General features: G+C 41.4%; 1 protein-coding gene across 6 annotated transcripts in view; it reads right to left on the bottom strand.

The window, feature by feature from the left end:
- Positions 1-7,147: 7,147 nt before the first annotated feature.
- Positions 7,148-15,365, bottom strand: part of ALDH1A2 (aldehyde dehydrogenase 1 family member A2) — a 59,784-nt gene continuing 51,566 nt past the window's right edge. For all 6 annotated transcript variants that reach the window (XM_074916986.1, XM_074916987.1, XM_074916981.1 and 3 more), the window contains 3 exons: positions 14,878-15,035; positions 14,029-14,103; positions 7,148-9,423 (listed from right to left, as the gene is read on the bottom strand). In XM_074916986.1, coding sequence (XP_074773087.1) covers positions 9,351-9,423; positions 14,029-14,103; positions 14,878-15,035 — 306 coding nt within the window. In that variant the 3' untranslated portion in view covers positions 7,148-9,350. The remainder of the gene's footprint in view (positions 9,424-14,028; positions 14,104-14,877; positions 15,036-15,365) is intronic.

The following is a 15,365-nucleotide window of genomic DNA, read 5'->3' as shown; positions in this document are numbered from 1 at the left end:
GGAGGCCAATGCTGCTGACATAACTTGATTTTATTAGAACAGTTTCAAAATGGATGCTTACCTTGTGACTCACTCCCTCAGTTCTTGTAACTTTGGTTTGCAGACCATTCAGAGCCTATCTGTGTTGTAAATGTATTCCATAGGAAGTGGCCATATTTGCAGTCCCATGAAGAGAGGACAAGTTTCTTTCTAGGTCTGAACTTCTTGAACATCCCTGACATAAATAAGCAGCTGAGACAAATTCATGGGTTTGGATTCCGTATGGATTCTGAAAATCCTGAATATTGTGTAAGGTTTATGTAGCTTGATTTCTTATACACAGAGGAACCTTTCCATTTGGATTTCTAAAACAGGGCCACTGAAAGGACAATTGCAGAAGGTTGTAGAGGAGAAGCTGTGCAGGAGACATGATCAAGTGCATGCTTGGGAGCGAGGCATGAGGCCTTAGGAGGTGTGCTAAGGGCTGTGGGGAAGAGAGGAAGTGAAAGCTCATTTAATCCACCCACTCCTACTATCCCTTCCCTTCAGTAAACTTCATCCTGGTTTATCGGTTTTTCTCTCTCCTCAGCAGCATCTGCAGTTGCTCAGATACAAGCAAGCACATCTTCCGGATGTGCTTTAATAACATTCAAAGCAGGGAAAGACTCGACTATGGATAGAAATCTAGCAAGTCTTTGTAGTTGTTTGTTTTTTATTTTAAATGTTATAAAACATGTTTGAACAATGAATTCTGGACATATAGTGCTTTGCTGCTGCTTAATTTCCCAATAAAAATGGATTACAGAATTATTTCCTGTAAAGGTTGATATCTGTAATTGGGAAAAAAAGACATGTTGGACTGGTTAAGATAGGCTGGTGCAGATGAGACTAGTAATGACTTACTGAACACTGGCTGCCGTGACTGAGTCTAGAAAGTCACTTATGTTGGCTACCTTGGTTCTACAGGCTGAATCACCCAGGAACATACTCAGTGAGAAGCTACTGCCCAGCCCTGCCCTGCCCAGTATTTAATGGCAAAGCTGGCAAATGCTAGCAGAGACTATATGCACCGTAGTTAAACATTCAGTGTTTCCCTCAGCCAGAACCTTTAGAGAGGCATCAAGAGGAGTAGGAATGAAGGGAAAAAGAAGTCCAGTGGGGAGAATAATGAAGAAGAAAAGTTGATTGTCCTGAAACTTTGTAGAAAAAGAAAACAAATTGGAAGAAGCCCCTCAAGTTTGTTTTCCTTTGTCAGGCAGAATCTGCTGGTGGTTCTTGCTGCTGAACACAGATTTCACAACTAGTGTATGAAATCTACCTTTGTTTTCTGAGCTTTGTGCCAGCTGAAAACTGCATTTACAGTGACTTTGGTTTGGTGACTATGTTACTACCCCAAAGAGACAAATAGTAATGCAGAGGAAAGTGTGGTTTTTTCCTACTTAATTTTTCAAAATTCTAAAAGCATCATGAAATCCCTTGGCCAGCCCATAATCCTAAAGCTTTTAGAAACTTTGAGCAAAATGCCCCCACCCAGGCGGATTCTGCAGTCTGTAGTATGAATTTTGCCTGAAAAAGAATGGGGCCCCAAATGTTTGAAACTGCACGCTAGAAGGCTAGCTGGTAATTAGTCTTCCCAGAGAGGACATTGTAAAAACAAATCATTGAGCCATTTGTTGCTGTTCTACCTAAGAACACAGTTAGTTAAAAGAGCCTCTTTGCCAAAACCCTGAGAAAGAGCTCAGGATGTTTTATGTGTTTTTAAAATAGAAATCAACCAGCAACCCTGTCTTTTAGCAGAGCTTTGCACCAGCCCTTCTCTAATCCACGTGCAGTTTGGTACAGGGAGGAAAACAGAAAACAGCTTTGACGTTTTCATAGGCAAGAGCTGCAAGATGACTTGAAACACGGAGAAACAGTATCTGTGGTGATTTTGTCATCATATTTTTTGTCATAATGGAATATGAAATTAACTTAAAACATTTCTCTCAGAGCCTTGGCTATGAAGTCACTAGAGATGCAGGAGATGAGAACATCTTTCTGGGTCTTTTTGAAGGGCATTGGGCAGCTGTAGGCTGCAGCCATTTTCCCACTAGAGCAATCTGAAATGGTGGCATCAGAGAGGTTCGCAAAGGGGAAGCTAATGGGAATTGTGGAGAGGGTCAAATGTTTTGCATTCCCTAAGGAAACTTCTGTTGTACCAGTGGCATTTCCTGGGCATTTTTTCCCATAAATGTCTGGCAAATTGTGTTTGTCCTTGGAAGGCAAATGCTGCAAGAGGGGAAGACTGCTGGAGAGGCAGGGCCGCAGCAGAGAGCAGGAATTGCACCGGGTTTGCTGCAATTTCAGTGACAGGAGGAGGTGGTTCCGTATATCTTGAGGGGATCAGAGGCCTGGCCAACTTAGCTGTCCCCAGGAGCTCTCTAGCAGTGGCTCCCTGTGGCTTAAGGTGTGCAGTGCGGAGAGACGTGGGACAGATGCTCAAAATGAGTCCATTGCTCCGGTTCAGTTTCCTGCCAGGCCAGAAGAGACACAGTGCTCTCAGCGGCCCCACCAGATTTGTCTCCTCCCGTACATGCGGCGTGACAGCCCCTGTGATAAGACAGCCCTGGTGCAATGCAGCATTGTAGTGTAGGAGCTTTCCTTGTACTGCTCAGGAGCTCTGGGCTACTCAGCAACCAGATTGGTAGCTCTATGAATGCCCATTTCTTTGAAGGCAATGTGTTTTTTTTTCCTTAAATTCAACCTGGCTGTGAAATTAAAAGAGGATGATGGAATAATACATGATGCTGGAACAATAAGGCTGCAGAGTATTTGATGACTTTTCTGGACTTTCTGGAATGCTTGATTTGAATAAAGGCTGTCTGCTTGGTCCTCCTAGCCGCACAGCCTGGGGACAGGGCATCTTACTAGCCGGCTCTGAGTGAGAGCCACGCTCTAATGGTGAATGAATGAGCTGAGAGTTCTGACAAGTGGCAGGACCATCAGATGCAAGTGCTTTAGCCATTGTCCTTAATCTGCTGTTTCTTGGTAGGATCAAGGAGTACCTTTCCATTCAGCATCCTTCCCAGAAACCCGAGTGTTTGTGAAGTTCAAGATTAAAAACTAAAAGGAGGCTTCTCTTGCCAGGCACTGACTGTGCTTTGAGATTGGCTGTCAAGTGCCAAAGACTGTGGGAGAGATTTTGGACCAATGGAAAGCAGGAAACAGCAGAAACTTCACAAGAGATCCTGCTCTGTGTCCCATCTTGTGGTCCCAGGAGAGTCTGAGAAAATCAGTGGACCATGAGCCGGAGCCCTTTTGCCAGGGGAAGCAGTGCAAACATTTTATTTTTGTTTGGCAGCAGGAATGAGCTCCACACAAATGTCTTGCTAATTAAGTTGCTGTAGGAAATGGCTGTAGGAAACTCAGCCAGGCGTACAAAGAGCAGGGAAAAACCCCAAAATGAAGTGAGTTAATATTAGCACAAGTTACACCACCCTCATCGTGAGGAACCATAAGGGAGAAGGAGAGGGGCTAAGCAAGGTCATGAAAAAATGATCGAATTGTGTGTGAGTGCATATACACAAACGCATGAATACTCTGACAAAAGCTAGTGGTGGATTGTTGAGAGGCCAGTGCAGCTAAGTTCCTGCTTTGTTACATAGATAAATTGCCAAAGGAAACATTATCCAAACAGTTCTACTTCAAAGGCAAAACGACAAGCTTTGGGGAACTTGCGGTACTTTCAGTCTGGCCAATAACCAAGTGTAAAGTGTAAAATATACATGTTTAGGAAGTAGGACACATGCCGTTCAAGACAGGCCTTTCCCATGCTCTCAGACCAGTGCAGCTTCATTTGATGTGCAAATGCATGATGTGTGATCTGTCCTGGCAATGTGCTGCCTGCCAGCAGCACAAACATTTCACAAGCACCCTTTTGGGTTACTTCAGCCTGCTGTGCGCACAGCCTCCTTGGCAACCTCTGCAGCTGGAGCTTTTCTTACAGTCTGTTGCTGTTGTGGTTGCACAATCCAGGTTTATGTAGCAGGTCTCCTCAAGAGACTCCAGGCTGATAAAATCACCTCAAAACCAGCCTGAAATGGCAGGATTTGATGTTAGCTACCGGGATTAAATGACAATACAAGGAGGAAGGGTTACAGTAATGCGCTGGGGACCATACTAGTATTGCAGACTTCATCAGTCCTCAAGGCAAATGGTCCCAGCAGATGTCCCAGCCTTCCTGGGCATTGGAGACTTCAGGGCATTACAGCTGATGGCAAGGGCCCTCCACAATGTGTTTAGAAATGTCACCTGAAATCAGGTGAAATGATGAAATAAATACTAACAATGCATTCAATAAATTATAATAAATAATGAATTAGATGAAATAAAAGGAGTGTTTCCTGGCCCTGCAGGCACAGCCAAAAATGTATGTGCGGTCCACAGTACAGGCCCGCCTCTGCTCTCTGGTGAAACTCATCCTATAAACCCATGATAAGTAGCAGTGCAAATGCTCACCATAGAGAAGCAGAGGATCATGGGTGCTGTCCCTCTTTTCAGTAGTGGCTATGTGGATTGAAATTTCTTGATACCAGAACAAAATAGTTGTGGCCTTCACGGTGCATCTGGCCTCTAGAGTACCTGTGCTAGGGGGTGAGGTTGGCTTTTAGTGAGGGTTCAGGATTTAAACTAAGCTGGCTGAACCGTTTTAGAATTAACCATTCTTATGAACCAGGAGTGTGTAGATGTGCTTTTTCTCCCCCTCTAACAGTAAGCTAAGGGCTTTAGGGTCATTATGCAACAGCTTTGGTGACTTATCCCAGCTGTACCAAGAGGCCAGTCACCCTTACGCCTCTCTTCAGTCCTTGGGACAGATTCTCAGTCGTACGTGTGTGCGCAGCCTCTGGGCCTTAATCTGAGGTAACGAAGCACTTGGCGCTGAGCTCTACCCCAGTGTAGCAGCTGTGGCTGCACAGACAGGTTAACATGCTCTTCACCACTGAAATGACTGATCTTGAGCTGCAGCCAGCTGCAATGATCTGTTGCTTGTGTTAACCTTGAATTCCAGTGTGTCAGTTCCAGTCCTATGAGAAAAATTAGGCAAGTGCTTATTGAAACCAGCATCCCAGCACTCCACGTTGTGCTGTGTGGAAGAGGAAAGTGGGACCCCCAGGCCCTAGAAGTACCATTTTCTAGCCACATTTTAGTCATATGAAATTATACGACTGTTTTCTCACATCAGCCTAATTTAGCCTTATAAATGGCCCAGCTTCATGCTGAGGTCCCCCACTTGGCTTCAGAGGTTCCTGAGCTTTCTGGCAGAGCCATGCATAGTTTCCTGATACCTGTGTGCTGTCAGCGGACACAAAAGATAAAGACACAGAAAGAATTAACTTTGTTTAATGAGGACAAGGAAGAAAGATGCGTTTTATGCAGCTGTCATCTATTGTACTGAGAGAAGTCCCTTTGAATGGGTTGGGAATGCTGATGGCATCTAATAGCCACAGAAGCTTTTCCTGCTTCCTAACAGATACAGCACTGTGAGTATCAGTCATTGTGGTATGAAGTTGTTAGGAGAAAAATAACTTCCTGTGTTGATGGACTTAGCATGCATGATGGAGCTGTATGGGTGCGACTGTACGGAGGCTGAGTGTGCAGCTCTCCCGAGCGCTGGCTGGGACCATGCAGAGAGCCAGACCTGAACGATGCAGTGTATTGCTTCTCTTCGACTTCCTCTCTAGCTAGATCGGTGCCCTGAAGTCAGTCGTACTGTGGGTTCTCTTTTTGCCAGGAAGAACTGAGAAACAAGGGGGCACTGTACCTAGTGCCTCTGCGTATGTAAGGCAAGCTTTTCCACCCTGGCCTCTGCGGGGAGGAAGAGAAGGATTGTTCTTTGTAACAGGGCACTGACAAATGCGTGAGTGCTGTTCTGGTAGTATCAATATCCATTCCTTTGTTTGAAGGCCACAGAACCAAAATTCTTTTTGCCTTTCTTCACATCCCTTTCCTAGAAGAAACACACCATTATTTCCAAAGTCTCCCTTTACCAGACTGGTACACACGTTCATGGATACATGTACTTCCACTGGCTGGGACTCCACAGAGCACTTACGTACTATGGCCTCAACTTGGCTCATTTCATTAGCTGACAACATGCCTTGTTTTCAGTGGGCTCCAGAACAACCTTCCTTCATTCCTTTTGCTTTCAGAACAGCACTCCATTGCTTGTGCCTGTGTGATGGCTTGGAGTGGTGAGGCAGGTTGCAAACACGTCAGAGAAGGTGGCAGGTGCTAATTGTCCACTCACAGCCCCATGACAGAGCATTGTCCATGCCACTACTTACATAGAAATGAAACTCTGCTTAATATATTCCTGATAGCCCAGACTTTCAGGAACAGTATTAATTTCTGAGAATGCAGTTACACTCCTATTATTTTTATTCTCTTTTATCCCATCTGTTTTAGTGAAGTTACTTTATCTATTGTGATTGCCTGTAGAGTGTTGATTAAACCAACATTATTATTCTGTGACACTGTGGTATAACCATTGCTCGCCATAGAGTGAAGTAGCTTGGCCTTATTAACGGAGTAGTTATCTAAACAGGGACCATTTCCAAAGAGGAATGCTGTTCTTGGCAATGAAAGGAACCCTGGAATAAAGGGATTGATTGAGGGACAGTTGTATAATACCTGGCCATGTAAATTTTACTGGCTGTCAAATAACATCCAGTCTGTCCTTTCCCTGGTTTAGCATTTTGAAATTAAAGACAAGTAGAATATCACTCCGTAAAAGATCTGAGTGTTAATTTAATCATCTCTGTGACTCATCCACTAGAGAAAGAAAAAGCATCATGATTTTTTTAAACGTTATCCAAAACTCAAGCTGTGATGCAGCAGTTTGCAGGGGTGCCCCACTGGTTCTGATGATTTCAGACCTTCCCCAATAGCTAAACTTTATGACCATGAGGGTGAGGATGAACTTTGGCTATGACCTAGATCTGCAATTCACAAGTGTTTTTCATACAGCTGCAATAATATTCCAGAAAATGTAATTGGCCTTTTACTTCATTCACTTTTGCAAATGAAAATAAAGCTACTGTGAGAGAGATCTTTTGCTAAGAAAATATTTTTTTTAATATTTTTATAGCTCTGTCAACAATAAAGGAGTCTCACAGTCTAAAGTCTTTCTCTAAACCTTTTTAATGGAAAAAACTTCATAGAAAATATCCTTTTACTTTTTTTTAATAACATATAACTATATACATGATTAAAAACTGTAACAAAAAGCTGCAGGGACTGGAAAAATGTTTTGTTGGATCCATGCAGATGGTACATTTAAAAAAGGATTTCACAAATCCATGTACATCAAATGGAGCTGCAGTGAGAGGGTTGAAAAAAATGGCAACTCTCTATTATTTACCTGAATGTACTGGGAATAAAGCACAGACATACAAAATACACAAAAAGAATACAAAAGAGTACACGGTGTAAATGCTGTTAGCACAGGAAGTTTCTTTTTTAAGTAAATAGGAGAAAAGAAGTAAAATCTCCTTTTTCACATTTTATATTGCAATTTAAAAGATAACTAATCTCTTATTTGCTGTATTTTGTTTTTCTTCACTCTGACATACATGACAGTTGAAGTATATGGCATTTGCATTTAACAGCTCAGGAATATTTTGATTCATCTCCATGTCTGTGAATGTACTGTCATTTCTGAATATCATCATGTATACATATTGCTTTAAAAACATGTACGGAGTTGCACATGAGTTAGAAATACAAAATATTGAGGGCCACCACACTACGAAGTGCTGGGTACTCTTGTCCTGATCCAGTGGTATGTTTAAGGACACACACAACTTCAAATCTAAGAGGAATCCCTCAGAGAGTAAAGGAAGTTAAGAACGTGCAGAAATGATTTGCTGATCGGGTCTGGAGTTTTCAACAGTTTGTAGTATAGACTCTGCAGCTAGGAAAACTGTTATGCCTGAAGCTATAATTCTGTCCTTATACCCCAGATAATGTAGCTACACAGTGTAGATGATTTACTGTACTTAAAAAATAAAATTTCTTAATTCTAAGTTAAAATTTAAAATTAATCCTCTTTAAAAAAAAGTCTGGGGAATCAAGCTCTGCAGCTGGAAAGAAGAAAGAGGTGGTGTTTAGCTTGTTAGTTACAAGTTGGAAGAGACTCTCTAGGCAGCAGGTAATAATGTGACAGGTTTTAAACACCTCACTTCTAAAAGAACTTGCTTATCTTTTTGTCCTGGGCCAAAAAAAGAGCAGACATAATTGAAAAGTCAGTACGAGCCAGTAAGCTCACCTGTGGCTCACAAGCATGGTGAGGACGGCAAGCCATCATTTAGTAAGAGAATAAAGTCAAGCTTACTTCTCGTCAGGCAGGCTTTTACTGGGTTCTTCTGCTGTAACAAATGCTTACAATTCCCAGTGTAATCGCAGGAAGTTTAATAGCAGACAGATAAATGGCGTCTGCGTGTTCATATACTTGTTTAAAAAAAGAAGAAAGGTGAAAACAACAACAGTAACAACAGCAAAACCAGATAAGCGGTGAAAGCTGAAATATTCTGTGAAGCCTTGGGATCTGTTCCTGCTCTCCTTAACACCCTCCCACCCTGTCTCACCATGCTCTTTTGGCAGGCAGGTAAAACCTTTCAAGTTCCTCTAAGTGAGGGAGGATTTTTGCTTATAACAAGACATGAAGTAATTATGAAAATAAACTTTGAAAACCAAATTGCTGTGGGTCATGAAAAGCCAAATCTCACTGACAAGTGTTTCAGTTTCATTGTCCATGTAATGGTTTGATTCCCTCCCAGTGTGACCTCTGTGTGAGCATGCGAATTGGAAAGTTGCCAATATACCAGTTTTTGGCTTGTTACCGTTCAGAGTCTTTTATTTTTAAAGACCATCAGTGATACTTGTTTATGTTGTTCATTGCTAGCATTTGGGGTAAAATCTGGCTTGTAAAGCCCTGATTGAAACTAGAATGTCAGTACAAGGCAGGTCTGCTGGAGAAGGCAACCTGAAAGCAGTAAGACTTATGTTTATTTAAAGGAGAGATAAATGTGTGTGTGCATGCATTTGCATTTAACAGTTTTATAGCTAGAACCATTACTAAATGATGCCCAATAGCCATTTTATCTCTTGTTATGATTTGTTTTATAAAGATGTAATGATTCTCAGGAGAGTTTTATGAAAGCATGCAGAGTTGGTTTGCATTACGTATGCAGTTATGTGCCCGGTATATATGTTGCAACTTAATTTCTTAAATATATATTGTGTAACACTTTTTATTCCTGAGTGCTGGTCTCCGTAAGGAATAGAGAGGGTGGCATTGTGTGCTCTTGTGCACAGCGTGGTCCTTTGTCATTTTAGGAGTTCTTCTGAGGGATCTTTATTGTCACAGTTTTAACTTCAGAATATTCTCTCAATCCACATTCACCCCTAAAAAACAAATTGGAGCATCAGCTTACACCAGACATTAATTCTTTTATCGAGTAAAAACCTGCAAAGTGATTCCTTGATAAGGTTAAGATAGAACCTAAAATTCTTAGCATATATGGGTTTCTGTTGTACTGTGATTTTGTACAGGCTTTCCTCTCACGCCATCTTTCAGTAAACCTGAAGGCAAAGTTTCAGTTAAGGTCAAAAGTACAATGGATGGCTCCAGCATTTGATAAGGAGATACAGAATGACGTTAAACCCCAAAATACTCACTGTCCATTGATGGAACTGTTAGGAGTGAATCAATGTCCTCTGTCCTTTCCAGACCTTGAAAATGTCCAAACACCAAGACCTACACCACTGGCCAGTGAAATTACTGCTCATATTTGCACTCAAGAAAGAGAAGGTCCCAGCTAAGTACTATGGAAAATGAACTACTTGCAACGCTGGATAAAGATGGACTTGACTCCTAACCCACTGATCTTTTTTCTCTGAAAAAATACCCAGCAGCAGAAATCCGCATTTGCACATACTGTGAAAGAGAATTCAGCTTGCTCAGTTTTCCACTAGGTTTACACAGAAGACCTCTCTTTGTCCTAGCACAGCATCTTCCATAAGATCCTCTATAGTGCTAGAAGCTAGCCACTTTCTAGGTCCCAGCCATCTGACACATGGCTCTGGGGGGAACATGTTCTGCTTTGGATAAATTATGCTTAAGAAATGGCTGTTTCTGAATGCCATGTAGATTTTGTTGTAGTCAGCTCCAGCCTGGCTCATCTCAGGCTGCTGAGGTTTAGAGTGGATGCTGCATGGCTTTTGGGGCGTTCTGCCTGCCTTCTCAGAAGTGTAGGGATGTGCATTTTGCTGTGCAGACATTTGGGGTAATGGAGTTCTCGTCAGGTCATTAGTTAAGTTCTAGTATGTCTGCTGGATGCTGTGGATGTAAAGCAATGTCCCACCTCCAAACAGGTACAGTCCAAGGCTGGAAGCAGAGTATCTCTTCTGTATGAACTCATACGAGGCTTCTTTTGCACAAGCTCTTACAGACATTTGTTTCTTGGTTGAATTCGTATCTCCACCCCTAAAACTTCTATAATACTGCTCTCTTACTTATATTAAAATCTGAAAAGTGCTGACATGCATATCATGTTAGTGTGTTTACTATCTGACGCTGCCTTCCCCCTGGATCCTCCTGTGCAGAATTTAATGCCAACTGCACCATAAAGAATAATCCCAAGGAATTCCCCAGGAACTCCTACTAATAAGTGTTGCTTTGAGAATGGAGTGTTCACTGTTCAAAGCAATAAAACCCCTCTGTGTGCCCCCAGCCTTGCATAGCCTACTTCGTATTTACCACTACACTGTAAATTTTACGCCAAACATAGTATCGGCGAGGAACTCCTGTAACCCTCCTTGGAAAGTTAATTCATTTGGGCAGAAATATCAGTATTTACCAGCCCATTTCATTCCACCTGCAGTTTTGAAAACTTTCTGATGTGCCTGTTGGCTTGGTAAGCCTTACATGTGATAGAGTGGTTGATGTTTAACTCAGACATGATTCAGTAGGCATCTGAACATTTACCAGACTCTAAGTACATGCAAGGAAATATGCTGGTAAAGATTTTTTGACATGTGAAAGGTCCCCATTGATTTGGACCACTCTCAGCTTTCATTAGAAAGTGGTAGATTTGTCTCCAAAGAATGACCAAAAGCTTCAGCTATTTATCAGACTCAGCTGAGCCACAGGACCATTCCCTTATGGCTTAGTGGAAGTTGTCACTGGGAGCCACATGGAGCCCAGTAACTAATGCGAGTAAGTCTCTCTCTGTGAAAGCTCTTGCTTGATTCATCAGGGCTGCAGCTTGGCTCCGGACACCTGTTGGATGCATTTTTCCAAGTCAATAGGTAATGTAGCCAACAGAGCATCCAGTGCCTTTATGTATGTTCCAACTGCCAGTCTGGCAAACAAAATCAGATATATTTATTGTCTGTTTCTTCAGCTCACGGCTTCAGGGCCTTACATGTTTGTTTTCTGGCTGAAAGTTTGGAAGTGGAGACAACTGTAATGAATGCTAAGGCAAAATACTTTTCAAAAGTTAAAAAGTTGCTCTTGCTGCATAGGAAGATGGATTATTCCAGCCATTCAGAGCATAAGAGTCAGTGTGTGTTCGATTAAAGGGCTCGCTTGTCCCTACAACCTCATACAGGAAAGTAGGGAGCAGTAACATCCTGTTCCGTGGCCACTTTGGGTCTTGTGGGATTGCAGTTTGGTATTGGGATGAGAACAAGGGTTGTGTCTGTAAAGAGGAAGGAGCCTGCAGGTCAAGTCTGCGTGGTTGTGTAGGTGTGAGGGCAGTAGAACAAATCGCCCTTCAAAAGATGTGTTACATACTGTCTTCCCTCCCTCGGACCAAAAGAAAAAAGATAAGGAAAAGAATTATAACTCCAAGCTGTTCTCCTGCTTGCACTTCTTTTTTGGAATGCACTGCTGTATCTCAGAGCTATCCAGACCATAATAATACCTATGACATTAAAGGATAGTTCTGAAGTACACTAGCATCTCCTTCTCTTGAAAACATTTGGACAGAGACGAGAGTTTTTGGGGACTCTAATATAAAATGGCCGCATGTGGCTATCTGGGATGAGTCACTTGTGTTTTAATTACAGGAGTTAAATTTTACACCACTCAGTAGTGATAAGAAGCTTTAAGGAAGTGTAAATGTAAAAAAATCTCTCTTTTAGACTCCTTTAAGAATACGAGAATATTGTAAGTAGCCTTAATATAAGCAGCAATCAGTTGTATTGTGTAAATGAGTTCTGGTTCTCTACTGGTATGGACATACCCTGCTGTGTTTTGTGGGAGTGCAGAGCATAGCAGATCTCAACTTTCTGTGTTCATTTTTTCCCATGTGTGATAAAAATCTGTGCATTTAAATGCAGGAACAGAACAAGTTCCAGATAATACAGTGCTAGCACAGATAGCACAGTGACATAATTATGGTCTGGTTGTTAACATACTATTAGCTTAGCAATGACACAGACACACATATGGACACTTTCTCTTCTTTTCTGTTCTTTAATTGCCTGACTCAACATTATTTTTGCTGTAAAATGTATCCCTTAAAACAGGGATCTAAAAACTGTGACATCTTAATAAAAAGTATACAGATACTAATGTGGGGGGAGGAGGTGAATTAGAAGGTGATATCTGATCAAAGAGGTTCTGAAAGGAGTTGAATAATTACCCCTAAATAGGTTTTTCAGACATCTTTGTGAGATAGAGATTATTGCTATTGCCAACATTCATTGTTTATGATGAGTGTTTTCAAAGCTGTAGATGGGAATGAAGTGTACAACTACCATGGATTTTTCCATGGGAGCTGGGGTGCTGCCTGGTCTCCCCCCCTTTCACAAACTCTACGATATCAATATGTGAATATTTTGCTTGCACAGTTAACCTCCCTGAAGTCAGTGGGGTCACTCTTGGGTGTCAAGTTACTCATGTGCTCTATCGAGCTTAGTAGTTTTAGAATATTTTCACAATGATAAGAGTTAGATGAGCTGACATATTTATGCCAGTGTGAGATCACCTCATAACTCATGAATGTGGAGAATAGTATGAATGTGTTATTCAAAGTACTCCCTAATGAGGGAAAATATTTCAGACTACATAGAGCTTATTTTATAGATCAAGTTGTATACTTAAACATATTTAAAGTTTTAAAGAGTTTGACCTTACTTTAGTTTTACTGCTGAGTTTGCCATTAGCCATAAGCTATTTTGAAAGCTTAGGTGAGACATATCTGGTATACATGCCTCCTGCACAGAAATTAATTGAATCCTTTGTATGCGAAACCAATCTGGGGCTGATGCAATTGCTAAACTTCCTTGTAATTGTAATGAGAATGAAAAACTGGTAAGATTTTAAATTAGGTACATGGGACAGTATTTGAACATGGAGTTCCATTTCAAAATATTTGGCACTTAGTTCTAAATGGATTAAGAAAAGACAGAAAGCTTTGTACTGGAAGGTGATTTTTTTGAAAGGGATGTAAACACATTTGTCTGTCCTGCTCTAGGCCTGATTTCATTTAACATTGTTTATAAATCTGAAACAGATAGATAACATTTTAATAAAATTCAGATGCACCTTTGTTAATAAATGTAGGAAAAAGTAAAAAAAGGACAAAATATCAAGAGAGGCAAAATAAATGGCAAAGCAACTCTGAAACAAGTACACGAAATCAGTCAACAAGCACACAGCAGTACCAGAAAGAGAATCTTTCTGCAAAAGTGCTGATGAATGTGGCTAAGAAAAACTCTCAGAAAACACATTACAAGTTCATAAAAAATTGAAATTTTTAGTTCCTTTCAGAATAAGAAGGGAGTTCCAGTAATTTATTCTGCTATGTCAAAAAAAAAGGTGGGGGAAAAGAAAATGGTCTCGCCTTGTAAATCAACTTCATTTAGAACTGGCAATGCTTATCACTCATCTTATCCTCAGATGGGAATATTTCCTAATCTTAATTTTCATGGAAGGATTCACTAATGTTTATTAATTTGTAGAGCTGAAAGCAGTTTAGAAGACAGCAGTGTAATACTTACATCTCTCTCCCATTGCCAGACATTTTGAATCCTCCAAAAGGGCTCTGGGCGTTTAAGGCATTGTAGCAATTTATCCTGGAAGAGAAAGAGGCATTAAGTCCAACTGCACTGTCAGAGAGACCTTTGGGCAGCTTGGGGAGAGACTGAAACTTCTGGAGCTAAGGACACTATACCTGACTAATATCAAACTTGACTTGTGTTGAAAAGAAATGAGGGATTTATGCCACAAAACCAACCTTCTGCTCCTAAGGAGAATGGGAATTGGCCCGTGAGACCTGGAGAAGGGCACAGCTTTGTTAATGAGCTGTTTGTTAATCGGCTTACAAACCTCAGTGCCAGTTCATAACACAGAGCTATTAGATTTGAATTTGTCCTTTTTCTCCCTGATTTAGGGAGAAATTTAGTTTAGCCAGGCTTGACATACTAAATTACAAAACTCTAGAAGTGGCATTACCTGTTCCTAAGGACTAGAGAGAAGATGGGTCCCCTTAATTCCTTAATGATGTAGAAAGTACATGATTCTTTGTGCCTTTAAGCAGAAACCTCAGAGGATTCTGCTCCCCAGAAAGGATCAGTCATACCCTGTTTGTTTTCAGAAATGCCATTCGCATTATTGATAACAATGGTGTGGCTGCCACGCTAACGGGCAAGGCGCTTCCCAGGCCCAGCGGCGTTCACCCGCAGGAACAGGCGCAGCTCCTACAGCTGTTCCACATCTTGGTTAGCCAGTCACGACTAGGATGGGCTAGATAAACATTATTTCAGACAGAGGGTGCAAAACTGAGGTGCCATGATAGTGAGTCAAACTCTTTATCTCCACAAGCAGGAGTGTGATAACTTCTGCCTTACCAGACCGTCCCAGCCTGCATTGCCGAAGAGACTGTCAGGGCCTTGTTTATGTCATTTGTAAAGACAGCAGCTACCAGCCCAAAATCAGAATTGTTGGCTCTCTCTATAACTTCATCCATGGTTTTAAATCTCAGTATTTCTTGAACAGGCCCAAAAATCTGCAACAAAGATTAATAATTAATTAATAAACCAGCCCAGCCCGCTCAGAGGCATTTTATTCCTTTTATCCTTCTTTTTAAATTGTCTTCTGTCTCCTGTTGCACTCTTTAGAAATTCCCACAGCAACATTTAATAGTGATAGATAGCTGTCTATAAAGCTGCATGAATTTCCCAAAGCAGCTGCCTCAGTGGAACTCACCCATTCTTCCCTTATCTTTTCTTTCATGTCTGAGACTTTACAGCCAGTGACAAAAACTGAGCTTCATAACCCAACTGATGTCATCAGTTGCTCTGTGTATAAGGAGTGCTGAAAAGATTTTGCTCTTTTT

Source organism: Athene noctua, chromosome 13, assembly GCF_965140245.1.
Source record: "Athene noctua chromosome 13, bAthNoc1.hap1.1, whole genome shotgun sequence".
In the NCBI taxonomy this organism is placed as follows: Eukaryota; Metazoa; Chordata; class Aves; order Strigiformes; family Strigidae; genus Athene; species Athene noctua.
Note: the sequence above shows the minus strand (reverse complement) of the source record. Positions and strands in the feature narration are given on the sequence as shown.